Raw genomic sequence first — 19,449 nt, forward strand, 5'->3', positions numbered from 1 at the left:
ACACTGACATGCATTTCCCTCACATTGGTGGTGTTTGTTTAAAATCGTCAGTATGAAAATATGTGGGATCTCCATCTAACCCACAGGGAACCACAAATCTTCAGGTTCTGGGCATAAAATGTACATCTTATATGTCCTATGCAAGTGTTATTTATGCCCCAATAGTCACTCAAAAGCAATGTAAATAGTGAAATTATCATTAGCTCATGACCTGCACATTTTCATATGGACAAATGACAGTGTATCTAAATAGGAAATAAATGGCAATCCCATCTACCAATATCAGAAAGGAAGCAAAATATCTTTCCAGCAGTGCACACTCGTCACTGTAAGAGCTATGCAGGGGTTAAGGTTTTATAAACGGATGTCAGAAAGACAGCAGTTATTCCTGCACTATCTTGTGGGCAACTGAGCCATTATTTGAAGAGTCCATGATTTAGCAGACATCCGAAAACCATCTTTCATCTACCTTATGGAAGCTGAATACTGAAAAAAAATTGTAATTATTCTGAGATGATTCCGACATTATTCCTAGAACCATAAACATAAAGAATAACAAGGTGATGTACAAGAACAGTGAATTGACATGACTAAAAATATACTCAGTTTTCAAAAAAATAAGCCTGGTCATCTGGGAAAAAATCACTGCTGCAATTCAGGTCCCCAGGCACGTGGTTTCAACATGAACACTAAGAACAGGATGAATTTAAGCCGCCCCTTTAGGCTGCTTATAAATTTCCAGACTGACCTTCTTAGGCAGCATAACTGGTCCAATTAATACTCGTGAAAGCCAGTTCATATTATCCTATGCACTTTGACCCCAAGTTTGAAGATAACTCCAAAACAAAACAAAACAAAACTGGAGCAGAAGTGAGCAGATGTTAAAACTCTAGCACATTCTTGCTGCTATATTAAGATTTAAAATGAGCACATCCTACCCATGGGAGGGATGGCAGGAATAGTGGAAACTTAGAAAACAGACTACTAATTGCACAATTAATAGAAAAGGAAAACCTTGTTTTAAAATCTACACAAAGCCCATATCCAAAAGGTCGATGTGTCACTGAGGAGCTGAACTTGGAATTCTGGTGCAGCTGCGGGTGGGACACGCCCTGGATCACCGGCTCGGGGACCGCTTGCCCCTGCTGGCCCCAAGGGGAATAAGCTGCACAGAGCTGTGGTGGTTCCTACCGGGGGTGAAAATGCACAGAGGTCCCAGTGCATGCAAGTGTTTAAGGGGAAATTCAGAAATTTGAGTCAGTTTGTTCATTATTTGTGGAAAAATTCCTTCCTCCTGGTTATTCTCACATCTGCAAAGTCCTCCCCACCTGCAGGGGGCGCTGTTCCCATAAAGGTCGCACTGGGAAGTCAGCCCTGGCAGGAAATGGGCTCAAAACACCAACTCGTGTGGGACAAGCTGTGAGACTGCAGCTTGCAGGACAGAGGCCTCTTCCTCCTTCTAGGAGACCCTGTGGGGCTGGAAGTGGGGACTGAGACAGGGGTCCCCGCCCTCACCAGTTCCCTCCTGACTGGGCCCATCTTGTCCACCCTGGGGACTTCCTGGGGGAGCCCTGCCCAGCTTGGGGGTCTCAGGAGAGAGCTCTGGGGCGTCTCCCCCATGGCCTGGACCCCTCCCTGATCGCCCTCCTCACTCTCTGCACAGGGGCTGCCCCCAGGCCCTCCCCACAGCCTCAGCCCCCACGGGACCCTGGGCTGGTCCTGCCCTGAGCTCAGCTGGGGGCTGCTGTGGGGACAGGAGCTCCTGGGAATGGACCCTCAGCCTCAGGCTCCCCTTTCCTCTCCCGTCAGGCTCCTTGGCTTTGGGAGAGACGCCATCTCTGCAGAACCCAGGCCATTGTGCTGCTTGTTAATAGAGATACCAACAGGCTTTCAGGGATCCCAACTGGGGAACACGGACCCCAGTCACCCAGGCTGTGGGGTTGTCACCCCCAGACCCCGCCTGACCCAACCTGCCTCACCCTCTCCCTCTCCAACCCTTAAATACCCATCTCCATGCCGTGCTAGAGAAAGCCTGGGTTGGTGCTTGGAATCCTGGGTTCCGGTTCTCACAGGGCCATCCATTCCAACTCGGCTGGTTTCCTCATTTTCCTGGACCTCAGATTCCCGGTCAGTGCACTGGGACACCTGCCCCCCAGGGCTGCAGGGAGGACTAAGCAGGGCAGTGACTGTAGTGGGCTTCCTTACATGCAGAGCTCAGTCCAGACCAGGGATGTTTCCCACAGGGAAGAGTGACTCCATGGAGTGATGGAGGACAGGCCTGAGGATGTGGTGCTCCAGGCAGGGAAGAGAGTCCTAGAAAGAGATGGTTCCATCCTCCCTAGGTTTGGAGCCTCAGCTGTGTGTGAAGTTCTGCTCCTTCTGGGCCCTTGACCTCCCACTTCTGATGGTCTCTGCTATCCCCTCGTGGAATTTCTCCTTCCAGCTGCACTCAAGGCCCTTGTAGGAAAGGAAAATGGGGGTGGGGTTATAAATTAAAGAGCTGAAATTTCCCACAACCGCACCCTCCAATCTCAGGCTGGCTCCACCCCACATCCAAATGTGCTGGTACCGAGAAGTTTCAGGACAGAGTCTTTACACCAATTTATGGTATATCTAGGGCAAGAAACTCTCCCTTTCTGTGCCTCAGTTTCCTTGTCAGTGGAAGGGGCTAGAGGGTCCCTGCCAGCTCACGGCCTCAGTGATATCTACAAAAGGAGCAGGATTCACGCCCCCTATTCCTAGAGGAGAACTGTGGGGACGGCTTCACCCCAAGGATCTCCAGGGGAGCCAGGGCCTTCAGGGTTCTGGGGAGCCAGACCCTGACTCCAATTCTGGGAGATTCTAGAACATTTGTCATCTCCCAAAACCAATACTTTCACCCTCTCTACCAGGGCCTAGCAGTAAAAAGTTCAGGATGAGAAGGACAAGGAGCCTGAGTTTAAGAGCAGGAAGTTGGGAGGCATGAGGTGTGGAAAACTGGGCCAGGAAGAGAGGAATCCATAGGGGCTGAAGACAGAGTCTAGTCCTATGGGATGGAGAAGTGGGCAGGGGACTGAGCAGCAGGAGGCCCAGGGATGGGGGTTGTGGGCTGACCCAGGGATCATGGTTGACCTGGCAGAAGTAGCTGAGCCGGTACACACCCCTGTGTCTCCTGAGAGAAGTGCCCACCTGGACAGAGGGGGACCATCAAGGAGCCAGAATCCATGGGACAGGGGTCAGCTGAGCGGGACAGCTGGACTCCAGATCCTCTGCTCCAGCCTGAATCAAGCCCTCAGCACACCTCAGGCCAGGGAGGGGAGGGGAGGGGGGCTTCGGTGAGCCAGAGCTGCAGCTGCAACTACTGGGGAGGCCCAGAACACCACTCAAGAGTGCTCAAGATTCAGGGAGATGCGGATTTCCGACTGCGGTCACCATGAGAGGATGTGGTCTGCGGTGGTGTCTGTGCAGAAGCCATGGCAGGTGCATGGGGTAAGGGGTGGGAGGAGGAGCAGATGGGGACGCTACATGTAGTAACAGCTCCTTCTCCTCCCTGAGACCTCAAACTGTCCCAAGGGAAACCATGAGAGTTGGGGTGAGTGTCACATCCTCACCAGAGAGCTGGGAGCCAGCAGCTTCTGCCTGGAGCCCTGGGGTGGTCCCTGCCCTGTCGCCAAGCTGTGAGGAGTCCAAGGTCAAAGGCAAGAGTGGGACAAGCACACAGAGGATGGGGAGGGCCTGGTCCCCCTCTACCCTGCATGACATCTGTTAGGTTACCTGCACCCCACTTCAATTCCCTGCTGTGTGAGCTCTCACAGAACAGGGCTCTCTGGTGCTCATTTGTGTAATCCAGCCCTCATCACTGGGCCTGGTACTCAGAAGTTCCGTAAACAATGTTTGTGGGGTGGATGGACCCAGCCCAGGGTTTCCTGGATGCTGGTGGAAGACATGAGACTCCTGGCTCAGAGACAAAGGACAGTATGTTACTCCCAGCAGTAGCAGGACCATTTTCTCACACCAGGTCCCCAAGTCCCAATTCCCCAGGACAATGCACAGAGGGCCAGGTGATACCTGCACACATGGGTTTGGGAACCCAAACATTTTATACAGGACATTAAACATGCTTGACCTTCGGGGGACACTCATCTTCCAAGGCTGCAAGCAAGCTTGCTCTTTGCTCCACAGGGAGACATTATCTCTGTCTTCCAAGGCTGCTTACTATACAAACATCCTTGCAAAGGTAATTTGTGTCTTTCTTCTCAAGACTTATAGAAAGATTTCTCCCTGCATTGACTCTCTATATAAAAGAAATGAAACGACAGGCTATTTGTTATCACCTCCAATGAAATTGGCTACACTGGTTTTTGCCAAATTTAGCAGGGATATTAAGGAGTGTCTGACTCAGAATGTGGACCAAGCGACTCTTAAATGGGCATCCTAGAAAATTCACTTTGGTACTCATTCGTTGACCCTTTATGACTGCTGAAACAAAGAGAGAGAGAGAGAGAGAGAGCTGCAACCCCTCAGGCAGTGGCAGGAGAACAGGGGTAGGTTCTCAGAGGGTGGGACCCAGGGTGGGGGCCGTGCATGGGCTGGGGAGAAGGGGAAACCAGACCTCATCAATGCACCTGCAGGGATGAGTTTCCTCGGGATCCAGGGAGGACAGTGGCCTTGACTGTGTTGAGGATCTTGGCCTGAGAGATTTCAGGGAGTGAATAAAGAGCTCATGGCACAGATGGGTGCTCACTGTTTATTTCTAGCTGGCTGGATAGACAGACAGATGGTGGATGGCTGGAAAACAGACAGAAGGGTGAGGGATGGATCGATGGATGAATTGATAGATGCCTGGATGAATGGACAGATAGAGAGACAGATGGTCAGTTGGGAGTTGGATGAATAGATGGATGGATACCTCTATGGATGGAGAGATGGACTGACAGGCAGTTGGATGGGTGGATGCAAAACACATGTGGATGATGGATGGATGGATGGATGGATGGATGGATGGATGGATGGAAGTTTGAATGGTGGATGGATGGATACCTGGATGGATGGGAAGAGGGGAAGTTTGACATATGAAGGGAAAACAGACAGATGCATGATGGATGATGGATGGATGGATGGATGGATGGATGCATGCATGGATGGATGGATGCATGCATGGATACCTGGATGGATGCATGCATGGATGGTTGCATGCATGGATACCTGGATGGATGGAGAGATGGACCCTTGGATGATGGATATGGCCAAGGTCATGCTCACCCCAGGGATGCCCCTGTCTCTAGGGTGCTGCCCACCCACACAGCTCATTGCCCAGGACGCAGCCCCACCTGCTCAGCCCTGGTGCCCATCATGCCCAGCAGGTTCCTGCTCAAACACAATCCCCAAGGGGAAGGTCCCAGCTGCAGGCTCTGTGTCTTTTTGTATGAGCCTCAGCCACTGTGGACTGTTTTTGTCAACAGGTTCCAGATCATCACCCAAAGTAAGTGGCTCTCACAGCTTTTCCCAACCTCTCCCACCCTTTACTGTCTCCAGCAAATCACTTTCCCCCTCTCTCTCCCTCTACCCTCCCCAGCTTTAGGACAGACCCCCTTTACCTTTCCCTGTGTAGTCTTGGGATAAGTAACCAGCAGGGAGGACCCTAAAGGTGGGGCAGCAACTTCCACGGTCCAGCAGCTGGCAGCCTGGCCCCAAGAACCTGGGGCTGGGGAGTGTGACCCCAGGGATGGTGCTCCTTCCCCACTTCTAGAGCCCACATTGAGGGGGGTGCAAATATTCACTCCAGGATTAAAAGTGATAGTGAATGGACTGTATTGTGGGTGAATATATCCGAATAAAATTACATTAAAAAAGAAAAATAGCAAAAGAGAAAGCAGTTAGTAATTCCTGGAGGGACAGGGACCTAAACCTCCCCAGGTGCAGGGATGGGAGATGTTGGGTCTCTTGGCCCCATCCTATGGGAGCTCGTCCTTCACTTTGATAGACACGACGACCATGTGGGGTGCCCTGCAGAGTGGATGTTGGGAGGTGGGCTCCAGATGGAAGAAACTGGCTTCCCCAGGTCTCAGCCCACCTGACTGACCATGTCCATGAGGGATGGACACCTGGTCATGCCCTGGTCATGGACGACCCACCTCACCCCCTCTGCAGATCATCACCTCCAGGTCCCACAATCTCCAGCCCCCTCCCCTTCCCCCTGTTCTCCCCCCTCCTCCTGCCCCAGCTCCTCCCCTCTGCCCACCCCCCCCAGGCACCTCCCTCTGCCCCAGGCCCAGTTTCTGCCCTGCAGACCAGGCTCAGAGACACTGTAGGAGGCTCAGGCCCCCACCCAGCCACAGGGAAGGTCGGGGCTTCATGGCAAACCCCACGGAGGACCTCAGCCCTGGACAGCCAGGCGGGCACCAGGGGACAGGCCAGAGTCCCCGGGTCCCTTCAGATGCCCCGATATAGCCCAGCAGGACCCCTTAGGAGGGCCCAGCTCCACCCGAACCCCGGATCAGAACCTCTGAGTCATCTGGGTCTTTCCCCCTGGACGCACCTCACTGCACCTGCAAATCTTCTCAGGTGCGTAAAGCCCTTTCTGGCCAACTGGGGTGGAGCTCTGGCGCCCTCCCCTGTTTATCACAAAAGACTTTTTTCCAGTTTTGCTACATTTTCATAGCAGTTTTTTAAGGGTTTATTTTTTGGGTCTCAGCAACATGAAACCAAAGATTCTGAGCACTGCACGGGGCACATTACTTGGAGGAAATGCGTTTCCTTCCCCTTGAGGAGCTCAGGGTCTGGGAATCTGATAGCTCAGAGTTTAATTGTTAAAAGAACAACAGAGTAATTGATTAAGGCAAAGTCTTCACCCTCTAGAGCTACTGTGGACTGAGTCACTTTAGAATTTGGGATTAATCCATTCAAGAGAAGAGACAAGACTGGATTTGGTTGAGAATTCTTTCAGGCTCATGTAGTTCATTCACACCTATCTAGTAATAGGAAACTGAAAGTCAAGATTGGATCTTGAAATGCAAGGACTAAAATAGCTTGTGGTTATTTAATTTAACAAGAAGACATATTGAATTGTCTGGCTAGGGTTACACTAGCCTACAAATAAATCAGGTACCAACTCTATATCCTCTCACACTGGTTTGTTCATTTAAAATAGGGAAAATTAAATGTCTGGGTTCTCCGTCTAACGCACAGGAGCCCACCACAAATCTTCGAGTTCTGAGTATCAAGTATACTATGAAAGGGTTATGTATGCCCCAGTAGTCACTCCAAAACAGTGTAAATAGTCAAATTATAATAAGCTAATGACTTGCATATTTTCTTTTGGACAACTGTGAATGTATCTAAATAGGAAATAAATGGCAAACATGTCTGCCAGTATCAGAAAAAAAATTAGAATATCTTCCCAGATGTGCACACTCATCAGTATCAGAGATGTGCAGGTTTTGAGGTTTCACAATCACCAGAAGAACAGCAGTTATTTCTGCAGTGTCTTGTGGGCATCTGAGCCATTATTTTTTGAGTACCTGAAAAATAAAAGCCACTCTAAAATAAAAAAGACACTCTAAAACCATCTGTCAGCTACTTTATGGGAGCTGAATACTCCTAAAAATTTGTAATTATTCTGAGATGATTCCAATATCTACCCTAGAATCATTATCGGAAAGAGTAACAAGGTGATGTAGAACAACAGTGAATCGATGTGACTTTCCAAAAAAACAAGCCTCATTATCTGGAAATATCAGCACTACAATTGAATTTTCTCTAGGCACATGATTTCTGAGCAGAGACACTCAATCAGGATGAATTTAAGCTACCCCTGAGGAAGTACTTATTAATTTCCAGACTGACCTTCTTGGGCTCTGTTAAGTCTTCTCAAAGCAGTTTCATATTATCCTACGCACATCAACCCCAAGTTTGAAATTAACTAAAAAAAAAAAATACTGGGGCAGAATTGAACAGAAAAACTTGTTCACGTCTGATAGCGAGAACTGTCTCTCCTAGTTTGATAAACTTGGCAGCAAACCCCACGAATTCTAGCAGGAAAGGAGTCAGGTGACCCAGCTCCAGTACCACCCTGTTTTCATCTTTTTCAAATACCAAATTCTCCTCTTCACCACGTGCTAAAATTCTTCTTAATGGGCCAGACTGAACATCAAATGGGTCTCTTTCTCACATTTTGGAATATCCTTTAGGACTGCTTCTAGCTTCTTCAAATCCTTCTGTTAGAATTCTTCCTGGAGTTCTGTGGACTACAATTCCAAGCAGATTGCAAATTTGCAGATTGTTTTCTTTTGTTCTGTGAATGCAGAATTATCAGGCCATGCTTCAGCCTCTTTCTGTAGACATCTCACTCATATCTGACACTCATCTGTTGTCTCCACGAGGTGGCCCCAAGACGTGAGGTCAGTGCCTCTCCCAAAACCAGTGCCCCAGAGCTGCAACAGGCTCTGGGTCACTTCTGACATGGCTGTCCCCATCTTCCTGTACCCTAGCAAGGCTGGCTCTAGGGTGCCCTCCTCCCTGGGTCTGGTCCTGACCTAATAGGGTCACAAGTAACCGCAAAGTTCACCACCGTCACCCACCGAGCTGCCACCCAAGCCCATTTGCCATCACAGCCTAACTTTGCACATCATTTGAATGTGATAACTGGGTGGGTCAAAGAAAACACAGAGAGTATTCAACCATTGAGAAAAGAGTTCTATTTGTTCATTCATTCATTCATCATTCATTCATTATATGGGCGATGCCTGTGAGTCCAACTGCCAGAAAATCGGGCTCACTCCCTTAAAAAACAAGCAGTGTTTAGAGGGAAAATCAGATATTTGGGTAAGTTTGATCATTATTTGTGTGAAAATTCCTTCTTCCTGTTTATTCTCACATCTGCAAAGTCCTCCCCGCCTGCAGGGGGCGCTGTTCCCATAAAGGTCGCATTGGGAAGTCAGCCCTGGCAGGAAATGGGCTCAAGGCACCAACTCGTGTAGGACAAGCTGTGAGACTGCAGCTTGCAGGACAGAGGCCTCTTCCTCCTTCTAGGGGACCCTGTGGGGCTGGAAGTGGGGACTGAGACAGGGGTCCCCACCCTCACCAGTTCCCTCCTGACTGGGCTCATGTTGACCACCCTGGGGAGTACCTGGGGAGCACTGCCCAGCTTGGGGGTCTCAGGAGGCAGAGCTCTGGGGTGTCCCCCCCATGGCCTGGACCCCTCCCTGCTCGCCCTCCTCACTCTCTGCACAGGGGCTGCCCCCAGACCCTCCCCGCAGCCTCAGCCCCCATGGGACCCTGGGCTGGCCCTGCCCTGAGCTCAGCTGGGGGCTGCTGTGGGGACGGGAGCTGCTGGGAATGGACCCTCAGCCTCAGGCTCCCCTTTCCTCTCCCATCAGGCTCCTTGGCCTTGGGAGAGATGCCATCTCTGCAGAACCCAGGCCATGCCCTGTGCTGCTTGTTAATAGAGATACCAACAGGCTTTCAGGGATCCCAACTGGGAAATCCAGAACCCAGGAAATCCAGAACCCACCCCTAAATGCTGCCTGACCCAACCTGCCCCACCCTCTCCCTCTCCAATCCCTACCTCCCCTCCCCATGCCGTGCTAGAGAAAGCCTGGGTTGGTGCCTGGAATCCTGGGTTCCAGTTCTCACAGGGCCATCCATTCCCACTAGGCTTGTTTCCTCATCTACCTGGGCATCGGGTCCCAGGAAGGACCCGGTGGGGTGGTGGCTGTGAGTGGGCTTCCTTAGGTGCAGAGCTGAGCCCTGACCAGAGATGGTTCCCACGGTGAAGAGTGACTGCATGGGAGTGGCGGAGGACAGGCCTGAGGATGCTGTGCTCCAGGCAGGGGAGAGAGTGACAGTAAGAGATGGTTCCATCCTCCCTAGGTTTGGAGCCTCACCTGTGTGTGAAGTTCTGCTCCTCCCTCTTCTGATGGTCTCTGCTGTCCCCTGGTGGAACTTCTCCTTCCAGCTGCACTTGCAGCCCTTGGGGGGAGGGGAAAGTGGGGGATTGGCGGATAAAGAGCTGCAATTTCCCACAACCCCACCCCCCAGCTCCAGCCTGGCTCCACCCCACATGCAAAAGTGCTCGTACCAAGAAGTCCCACGACACAGTCTTTACTACAATGTCCTGTACTACTTGGGAAATAAGCTCTGCCTCTATGTGCCTGTTTCCTCATCAGTGGAAGGGACTGGGGGTTCCTGCCAGGTCGCTGACTCAGCAAAATCTGCGAAGGGGTCAGGATTCCCTCACACCTTTTCCCCTGAGGACAACTGGGGTGGGGGGGGGGGAGGGCTGCACTCCCAGGATCACCAGAGGAGCCGGGGCCATCAGGGTTCCTGCGGAGCCAGACCCTGACTCTGATGATTCTGGGAGATTCCAGAATATTTGTCATCTCTCTGAACTGATACTTTCACCCTCTGTCCCTGACCTCCTGGGGCATAGCAGTGACGAGCTCAAGATGAAGACAGTGGGCTTGAATTTAAGGAGAAGATGATGGGGAGGGGAACACTGAGGCCATGAAGACAGGAATTTGCAGGGGCCCAATGTGGAGACTTGGGGTCAATGGGATGGAGAAGTGGGTATGGGACTGAGCAGCAGGAGACCTGGGGAGGGGGCTGTGGGCTGAATCAGGGATCAGCCTGGAGCTGACAGAAGCAACTCTGCAGGGATGCAGACCCGTGCTTCAAGAGAGCAGGGCCAGCTGGGCCCAGAGGAACCATCAAGGAGCCAGAGTCCCTGGGCAGAGGATTTGCAGAGCCGGACAGCTGGACCTCAACTCTTCTGCCCCAGGCTGAATCCAGTCCTTAGCACATCTCAGGGTGGGGAGAGGAGGGGCAGGGTCCTGGGTGGGCCAGAGCTGCAGCTGCATCCACTGGGGAGGCTCAGACCATCCCTTGAGAGTCCCTGAGACTGAGTCAGATGTGGATTTCCGACTGCGGTCACCATGAGAGGATGTGGTCTGCGGTGGTGTCTGTGCAGAGGCCATGGCAGGTGCATAGGGTAAGGGGTGGGGGGAGGAGCAGCTGTGGATGCTACATGTAGGGACAGCCCCTTCTTCTCCCCTAGTCCTGGGGCTGTCCTGGGGTGAACTTCGGCTACTGGGTCCTGAGAGTTGGGGTGAGTGCCACACTCACACCAGCAAGCTGAGGAGGGAGCAGCTTCTGCCTGGAGCCCTGGGATGTCCCTGCCTAGTCCCCAAGCTGTGAGGGGTCCAAGGTCAAAGGCGAGAGTGGGCCAAGCACACAGAGGATGGCGAGGGGCTGGCCTCCCCAGTACACTGCATGATGTCTGTTAGATGCCCGCACCCTAGTCAATTCCCTGCTGTGTGAGCTCTGCAAGATCAGGGCTCTTTGGTGCTTATTTGTGTAATCCAGCCCTCAGCACTGGGCCTGGCTCTCAGAAGTTCCCTAAACAATGTTTGTGGGGTGGATGGACCCAGCCCGGAGTTTCCTGGATGCTGGTGGAAGACACAAAACTCCTGGTTCAGAGACAAAAGACAGTGTGTTACTCCCAGCAGTAGCAGGTCCATTTTCTCACACCAGGTCCCCAAGTCCCAAATCCCCCAGGGTGATGCACAAGGGCCAGGTGATAGCTGCACGTGTGAGCTTGGAGAACCCACATATTTATACTGGACATTAAGCATGCTTGACCTTAGGGGGACACTATCTTTCAAGGCTGCAAGCACACTTGCTCTTTGCTCCAGATGTAAAGATTATCTCTGTCTTCCAAGGCTGCTCACTGTACAAACATCCTTGAAATGAGAGTCAGTGCCTTTGCTCTTGAAACTTACAGACATGCAGTGACCCATGGAGAGTCATCTCCCAGCAATCATTATCTTTATAGAAGAAATGAAGACACAGGATATTGTTACTGCCTCACATGAAAATGACTGCACTGGTTGTCGCCAATGCTGGAAGGAAAGTTAAAGAGTGTCTGACTCAGAATGTGGGCCAAAGAACTCTTAAAGCAGCATGCTAGAAAATTCACTTTGGACAGACTGGGTTACCCCTTTATGAACTGCTGAAACAAAAAAAAATAAAAGGAGAGAGCCCTGGCTTGGCTGAAGATCCAGAGTCAAGCAGATGCAGCAAAGATCTAAGAGCAGAATAGGCTGGAGAGCCACAAGGACACCACTTTGGTGTGATTGGCAAGGACTTGCAACCTGCTGCTCCTCCTCCAGGTAAATCTGCAGTGTCCTCCAGGGTGAGGTGACAGCAGGATTTAACAAGAGCAGATGTTTTTCCTAATGACAAAAAATAATAGTAAAGAATGCTAATAACCCAGCACAAGCATGCAGCTCCTCGTGGCCATTATCTCAGGACACTGACCCCATTACAGTCCTATATGGTGGCAGAACAGGGACCTTTCTCACCAGGGCAGGGAGTGAAAATGTTGGAATGAAAGGGGGTGTGGGGCAGGCCTGTCCCCAGTGGAAATAAAAGAAATCTTGAATCAACCATATTAAAACAGTGTTCGTTGAGCAGGTACTATGTGCTGGGCTCTGGATTTTGGGTTTTCCTTGCATCAAGCAGGCACATCCCACATGGATCCTGGGGAGTGGAGCCAGTAACAAAACGTGCCCTGGTGACGTGTTAGAGCCTCAAGTCACACCTCAGTTTGTCCTCAGTGCAGCTGGGTGGAATCTAGAAAGTTCCCGAGCTGCTTTGTCATCAGTGTCCTCATCTCCAGACAGGGGAGAGATTCCCACTTCCTTGGATTAACACATAAAGCCCCTAGCTGGCATCTGAATTGAAGCAAAATCAGTATTCTAATTACACCATTATTTCTGGGCTCCCAAAGTGACCCCAAACCCACACCCCCTGCCCTGCCATCCCTTCCTCCACCACTACCCAGTGGGGACCAGATCGAACCTGGTGGAATTCTCCAGAGCCAAAAACCAACCTTCCACGTGAACATGTGATGCTAAAATTCAGGGGACACCCTCACTGTTCCTCCGTTTCAGACTGAGCTACAGCCTGCATTCATCTTCTCGGGGCCTCGGTGTTCTTGCCTGTGAAACAGGGACACCTGCCCAAGGTCACCCCAAAAGTTGTTCTAAAGGCCAACTTAAGAGGAGGACAGAAGAGGAACCAGCACTTGTTCAAAATCCACCATGCACGTTGCTCAGCACACGTCATCTCCGTTAATTCTTGTCTCCTCCTCCGTAGACACTCTCCCATTTCACAGATGAGGACACTGAGGTCCAGGAGGCCACCAAGCTCCTCCCTGGATGTGGGTGGAGAATCTCTCCACAGGACCCTGGCCTGGCTGAGCAGCTGAGCCAGCAGAGAACCAGGGGGTGCAGCCAGCTCAGCTGACCCAGTGGGACAAGTGCCAGCCCCGAATGGCCTGAGAGCAGGGTGGGGGACCAACCAGAGGGGGCTGGTCAAGGAGAAGCCCCCAGCCCCACCCCTCTGAGCTGAGGCCCTCTGAGGACTGTGTTCCACTTAGCTCTCTCCACTGCCCCTCTAGGGCCCCCAGCAGATGCCCCAATGCCTCAGGTGCCCCTTGGGGAGCATGGGCAGGAGCAGGTGTGTCCCCACCCAGGGCCCCAGGGATAGGCTCAGGGGGTGCGGTGGAAAGTGGTTGAGCCCTGGTTCCCAACCGCTGTGGGGCAGTTGGCAGGTGCTCCTCTGGGAGAGATCCCAGGGGTGACAGCCATGGGACCTGGAGGGGCTGGGTGTCAGGGGCAGGGCCAGAGCCAGCCCACGTTGGGTGCACTGGGGCAGCCACACACGGCGAGAGGGATGGGGAAACCTGCTGGCTCCTCATCCAAGGACCCAGTGCCCCTGGTGGTCATGGGCACCTCTAACCCCAAGGGTCCCTGAGGCTGGGAACAGCCCAGAGCACTGGCTCCTGCTGCCCCTGTCAGCAGCCCCCCGAGCACCCCGGGGTCCAGAGGTGCAGCAAGAAGCAGCCGTTCCAGCCTGCGGAGCCTGCAGCCAGGTAAGGACCGAGCAGGTCTCCAGAGGGACATGGGAGTCCCTGAGACCCAAGCCCGGAATGGGTGACGAGGGGGAGGGCATCAATGACGGGAGACGGATAAAAAGGAAGGAGGCCCCGGAGTGGAAGGGTCTTGGCAGAGGCTGTCTTTTTTTAAAATGTTGCTCTTCTGTTTGTCAAGGATTTGGGGCATGAATTCTTATTTTTTAATATTACGGACTGTCACCCGAGGCTGAATCCTAGGCTGGCCTCTGGAACCCCAGCCATCCCGGGGTGCAGGCGCCTCCTTAGAAAAGCCCAGGTGGGGGTCTGTGGGGAGCTGGGGACCCCTCCCCATGGCTGTGGGACCCCAGGCCAAGCACAGGATGTCTGAGCTCCTTTGCAATCTGCAGCTGGGCTGAGCTTGGTTCTCAGGGGGCTGGGGAGGTGGGGAGGGGGTCTGACAGACCCAGGAGGGGCTGGAGCACCAGGTGCTTCATCCTGGGCCCAGGGGTCGCTGGAGAGTTTTAAGTAGGGACGTCAGCCTCAGGTCTGTGTCTTGGAGGAAGGTTTCTGGACAGGAGGCTGGTGGGGAGTCTGTACCAGAGCTGGGCAGGGGGTGGGGAGAGGGGGGTCCATGCAGCAACCTGGCACTGAGTTTACAGAACGCCGTTCCAGTTGTGTTTGGAAGTCATGGGCATTTGCAAAAGCCCTGAAAACAGAGAAAAATGTTGATGTTGTGTCTTTGGCTGGTGGCATTACGTTTGATGGTGACTTTTGCTTTATAAGTGGATGCATCCTTCAGAACATTCACAGGAAGATATATTTCCTTTTTGTCTTCTATAGTAATGTTTGATACAGGAGTTACACGTGCTTATTGACAAAAAGTATAAGCACAGAAATACATAAGTAAAAAGTGAGTGTTTCTTCTTATCATATGTGTTGGCATCCCTCCCAACCTCAAAAAAAAAATGGAGCCATGTTCTAAATATCAACCCGCAAATAGCTTCTTTAAAAAAAAATTTGTGCCGGTACCAGATATACAACCTAAAATTTCCCCTTTAACCACATTCAAATATGTAATTAACTGCAATTGGTTTTTTGAATGATATGTTATTGACATTTTATATGTCAGCCCATATGGACTTATCAGAAGATCTTGTAATGGCTTCATAAACGTTCAAAGTTGAAATGAGTGAGAATTTGTTTAACCATTCCCTTTTAATGGACATTTAGGTTGCTTTCATTGAAAATAATTACAAGGGATTTTGCAGTGGAAACCACTGTGTGTGTGTGTGTGTGTGTGTGTGTGTGTGTGTGGCACTTGCATCTCTCCATAGGTTAAATCCCTAAAAGGAGATTTCCCATCTGATGGGCAAAAAGAAAGAAATATTTGTTGTTCTATTGTGTATTATTTGATCATTGTGAAACATTTTTCTTTTGTATTTTTATAAATTCGTTGGGTGTTTATTTGGGAATAGACTGGTCTTAATTCCTCCTGCTTCAGTTTCTTGTGTTTGGTTGTTTGTATTCTCTGAAGGATTTGTAGAAACTCTTTATATATTTTATGTTTTATCCATTTGACAATATAAATGCAGTGAATATTTGCCCCCAGTCTGTTTGATGCCTTTTGTTTATGAGATCTTTCTCTATAAAGCAGGTTTTAAGTTGTATGTGTCAAATTGGTGTAACTTTCTCTTTGTGGTTTCTGTGATTTGTGCCATGATTAGGAAAGTCATCTTCGTTTCAATATTGTAAAATTATTTTTCTATAGATTATTCTGGTAAGTTTATCATTTTGGTGTTTTTTGATCCACCTGGAGTTTATTTTTGTAGAGGTAAGAATCTAACTTTATTTATTTTCCAAATGCAAAGTTGATAATTCCATCTCACCCCATCCAGTTTGTTGAACACAAATGCAACTTCTAGCAAATACTAAATTACTGATTATATGCATTTCTGGGTCTGACCTCTCTCTATGGTTCTATTGATGTATTGGTCTATACCTATGTCAGATCCACATTGTTTTAATTACTTCAGCTTTACAGTATTTTGGTGCCTAGTAGGGAAAGAACCCATCATTAGTATTCTTTTTCAAAATATTTGTGTTCATTCCTCAATATTATTCATACCACTGGATTTTAGAATCAATTTGTGACTTTTCAAAATAATTCTTTTGAGTTGTGCTTCTAATTTTATGGAATTTATAGATAATTTTGAGAAAAAATGTTTGCAATGATCAACATTTCCACCGAGGAATCTAAGATCACTTCATTCACTCAATTCTCAGATGTCAAGTTGTTTTATCTTTCATTCGTGCAAATCTTAGACATTTTATGTTTACCTCTAATCATTTATATCAAAGCTGTAAATTTCTCCCCGATTTCATATACAAGCATGGTTACTGATGACATAGAAGGGAAACCTACTGATTTTGGTATATTACTCTTGTATCCAGTCTCTTTATTGAACCCTTGTTTTAGTTTTAATTATGATCTGCTGATTCTCTTGGGGTTTTGTTGCTTCAGTGGCTTGTGGTCAGTTGTTTGTATTCTCTTAAGGATTTGTTGTTGTTTAAGCAGACTATCACATCATCTGAAAAGGAAAATTTTCTCTCTCTTTTTTGTAATACTTATGAGTTTTTAAAATTCATTTCATTTCATTGGCTAGAATTCCCAGAATATGTTGACTAATAAAAGTGAGAGTGTGCAACCTTGCTTTATTTCTGCTCTTAAATGCCTTACGTATAACTCTGAAGGCTGCTATGTTCCTAGAAGAGACTCCTCATCAGGTTGAGGAAGTTCCCTTCAATTATTACTGAAATGCTGGGTGTTTGCCTTCTTTAAATCAGAAATAAGCGTTGAATTCGTATTACTAATATATTAAATTTTGTTTCAAAAATCATATTGCGCACATCAAGAATACAAAGATGGTCCTGCTGCTAAGGTGGCAAGTGCTAGTCTCAATGTGATGACTTATTATATTTAAATACATAATTTAAATAAACTATATTGGGAGAAAAAGTAGACTTGGCAAAGCCTGAGTATTCTTGCCCTCACAGACTCTTAGAATGTGATTTGGGTGGTTCTTTTTCTAGTTATTTTAATGGTATTTTTACATTGTGGTAGAAAGTCCAGGACAAAGAGGGTCATTTGATAAGGGGGAAGGGTCCTGGGCGTGGGGTCTGGTCTGTGGCTTAGGGAGAGAGCTGCTGAAGAGAGCAAGGTGGTGGGGACACAGGATGAGTTTTGTTCAGGGTCTGTTGAGTTGGAGGCACCTGTAAGACATTCAAGCAGAGACATGTACAGGGGGCAGAACATATAGGAATCTGGAGCTGAGAAGAGGGGTCAGGTCTGGGAGGACAGAGCCAGGACCCCTCATGCAGTCACCAGAGAGCAGGGATAGATGCTCAGAAAGTGGGACCCAGGGTGGGAGCCATGCATGGGCTGGGGAGAAGGGGAAGGCAGACCACAGTGACTCACCTGCAAGGCTGAGGTTCCACAGGGTCCAGGGAGGACAGTGGCCTTGACTGTGTTGAGGGCCTTGGCCTGAGAGGTTCCAGGGAGAGAAGAAAGAGAGGCTGGTGCAGATGGGGCTCAGTGGCTGTTTCCAGCTGACTGGATGAACAGAAAGACTGTGGATGGATGAAAAAAAGAAAGATGGACGAGGGATGAATGGATGGATGAATTGATGGATGGACAGATAGGCAGAAGGGCAGTTGGGTGTTGGATGGATGGATGGATGGATGGATACCTGTATGGATGGACAGATGGACAGATGCAATGGTGGTTGGATTGATGAATTGAAAACAGGCAGATGGATTATGGACAGATGGATGGGTGGATGGATGGATGGATAGATAGTTGGACAAATGGATGGATACCTGGATTTGGACAGATGGACAGACAGATAGGCAGGCAGTTGGGTGGAAAACACATGGCTGGATGAAGGATGGATGGGTGGGTGGATGGATGGATGGATGGACAGATGGACTGACAGATGGGCATTTGGATGAATGGATGGAAAACAGAGAGATGGACAATGAATGGACACCCAGATGAATGGACAGATGGACAGACAGAATGGTGGTTGGATTGATGAATTGAAAACAGATGGATTATGGACAGATGGATAGATGGATGGATGGATGGATGAATGGACAGATGGACAGACAGAATGGTGGTTGGATTGATGAACTGAAAACAGACAGATGGATTATGGACAGATGGATGGATGGATGGATGGTTGGTTGGATAGATGAATGAATACCTGGATTTGGACAGATGGACAGCTGTGTGTGTGGGGACCAATCAGGGCCCTGGGAGAGGAAGACTTGGGAAGGGATTCTACGGGGGGATGGACTGTCTGCTCTCCACGGGGCTCCAAGGAAGGAGGGAAATGGGGAGGGTCATTGTGAACACCCAACGGGGCTCAGGAGGGGACAAGGCAGGGGCCACCTAGACCCCGGACTCCTTCTCTACTCGTCTCGCATCACCTCCTCTGCCACAGGTGGGCCCAAGGCCTCACCCACAGTCAGCCTCTTTGTGCCATCCACTGAGGAGCTGGCCACCAAAAAGGCCACACTGGTGTGTCTCATGACTGGATTCTACCTGGCAAGCCTGGACATCCAGTGGAAGAAAGATGGCAGTGTCATCTCCCAGGGCATGCAGACCACCTAGGCCTCCAAGCAGGCCGACAACAAGTACACGGCCGGCAGCTACCTGACCCTGACGGGCAGCGAGTGGAAGGCAGGACGCACTTACAGCTGCCAGGTGACGCATGAAGGGAGCACCATCGAGAAGAAAGTGGCTGCTGCAGACTGCTGTTAGCTCCCCGACCCTCAGCCCTTCCCGTGAGGCCCTGACTTGCCGGACCCTGCTGGGGTTCTCCCCTTGCCCACCGTCACCCATCCCAGCCTTTCCACCCAAACCCAGTCCACTCTCAATAAAGGATCCTCATTTCAATCACAACCCTCTTCTCGGCTCATTTATTTTTCCATGCACTTGACACGAAAGTCAAGCATCCCCTAAGGGGAACAGAATCCTTCTTGGCATTTAGACCCTGTGGGGTCTTTTCATGGTCCCCCTAGGACCTCTGAGAGAAGAATCCAGAACAGGGTCATGGAGGCCACAGCAGGACTCAGGGCTGACCCCACCCCTGCCCTGGCGTTAGTCACCTTTGGGGATTGAGACTGCCCCATTGGCCATGGCTCCTTCTCCATGGATGGCATGACCTGGAGGCCCTCCCCTTCCTTCCCTGGACACCTGGAGCAGATGCCTTGGGTTCAGATGGGTGGAGGGTCATGTCAGGCTCAAGGTGGACCTGGTGCGGGGCAGGGGTCCCTGTGGGTCTCAGTCCTAAAGTCAGGTCAGGGATGGATTAGGGGAAGGCATTATGGACGTCATTTTAGATGGTCACACAGAGTGACGGAGACACAGGTTCACTGTGGCTGGTGAGAAGGAGCCAGTCCCAGGTAATAATGGGGATCATGGATTGCCCCTATAAGGTAGATGGAAGGTGGATAAACTCAGGACTGGGTTCAGAGTTGGATCAGACAAGGTC

The 19,449-nt window shown here is 50.1% G+C and overlaps 1 protein-coding gene and 2 gene segments (V, D, J or C); all 3 read left to right on the plus strand.

Annotated features, from left to right (window-relative positions):
* LOC119524884 overlaps window positions 1–19,449 on the plus strand; it is a 609,666-nt gene that overhangs the window by 584,305 nt on the left and 5,912 nt on the right.
* LOC119524885 overlaps window positions 1–19,449 on the plus strand; it is a 596,697-nt gene that overhangs the window by 561,704 nt on the left and 15,544 nt on the right.
* On the plus strand, window positions 17,199–18,857 carry IGLL5 (immunoglobulin lambda like polypeptide 5). The gene is given in 1 exon segment (XM_037823565.1): window positions 17,199–18,857. A coding segment is annotated over 1 exon segment (546 nt). The 5' UTR covers window positions 17,199–18,170; the 3' UTR covers window positions 18,717–18,857.

Source organism: Choloepus didactylus (assembly GCF_015220235.1).
Source record: "Choloepus didactylus isolate mChoDid1 chromosome 23 unlocalized genomic scaffold, mChoDid1.pri SUPER_23_unloc1, whole genome shotgun sequence".
Taxonomy (NCBI): Eukaryota; Metazoa; Chordata; class Mammalia; order Pilosa; family Megalonychidae; genus Choloepus; species Choloepus didactylus.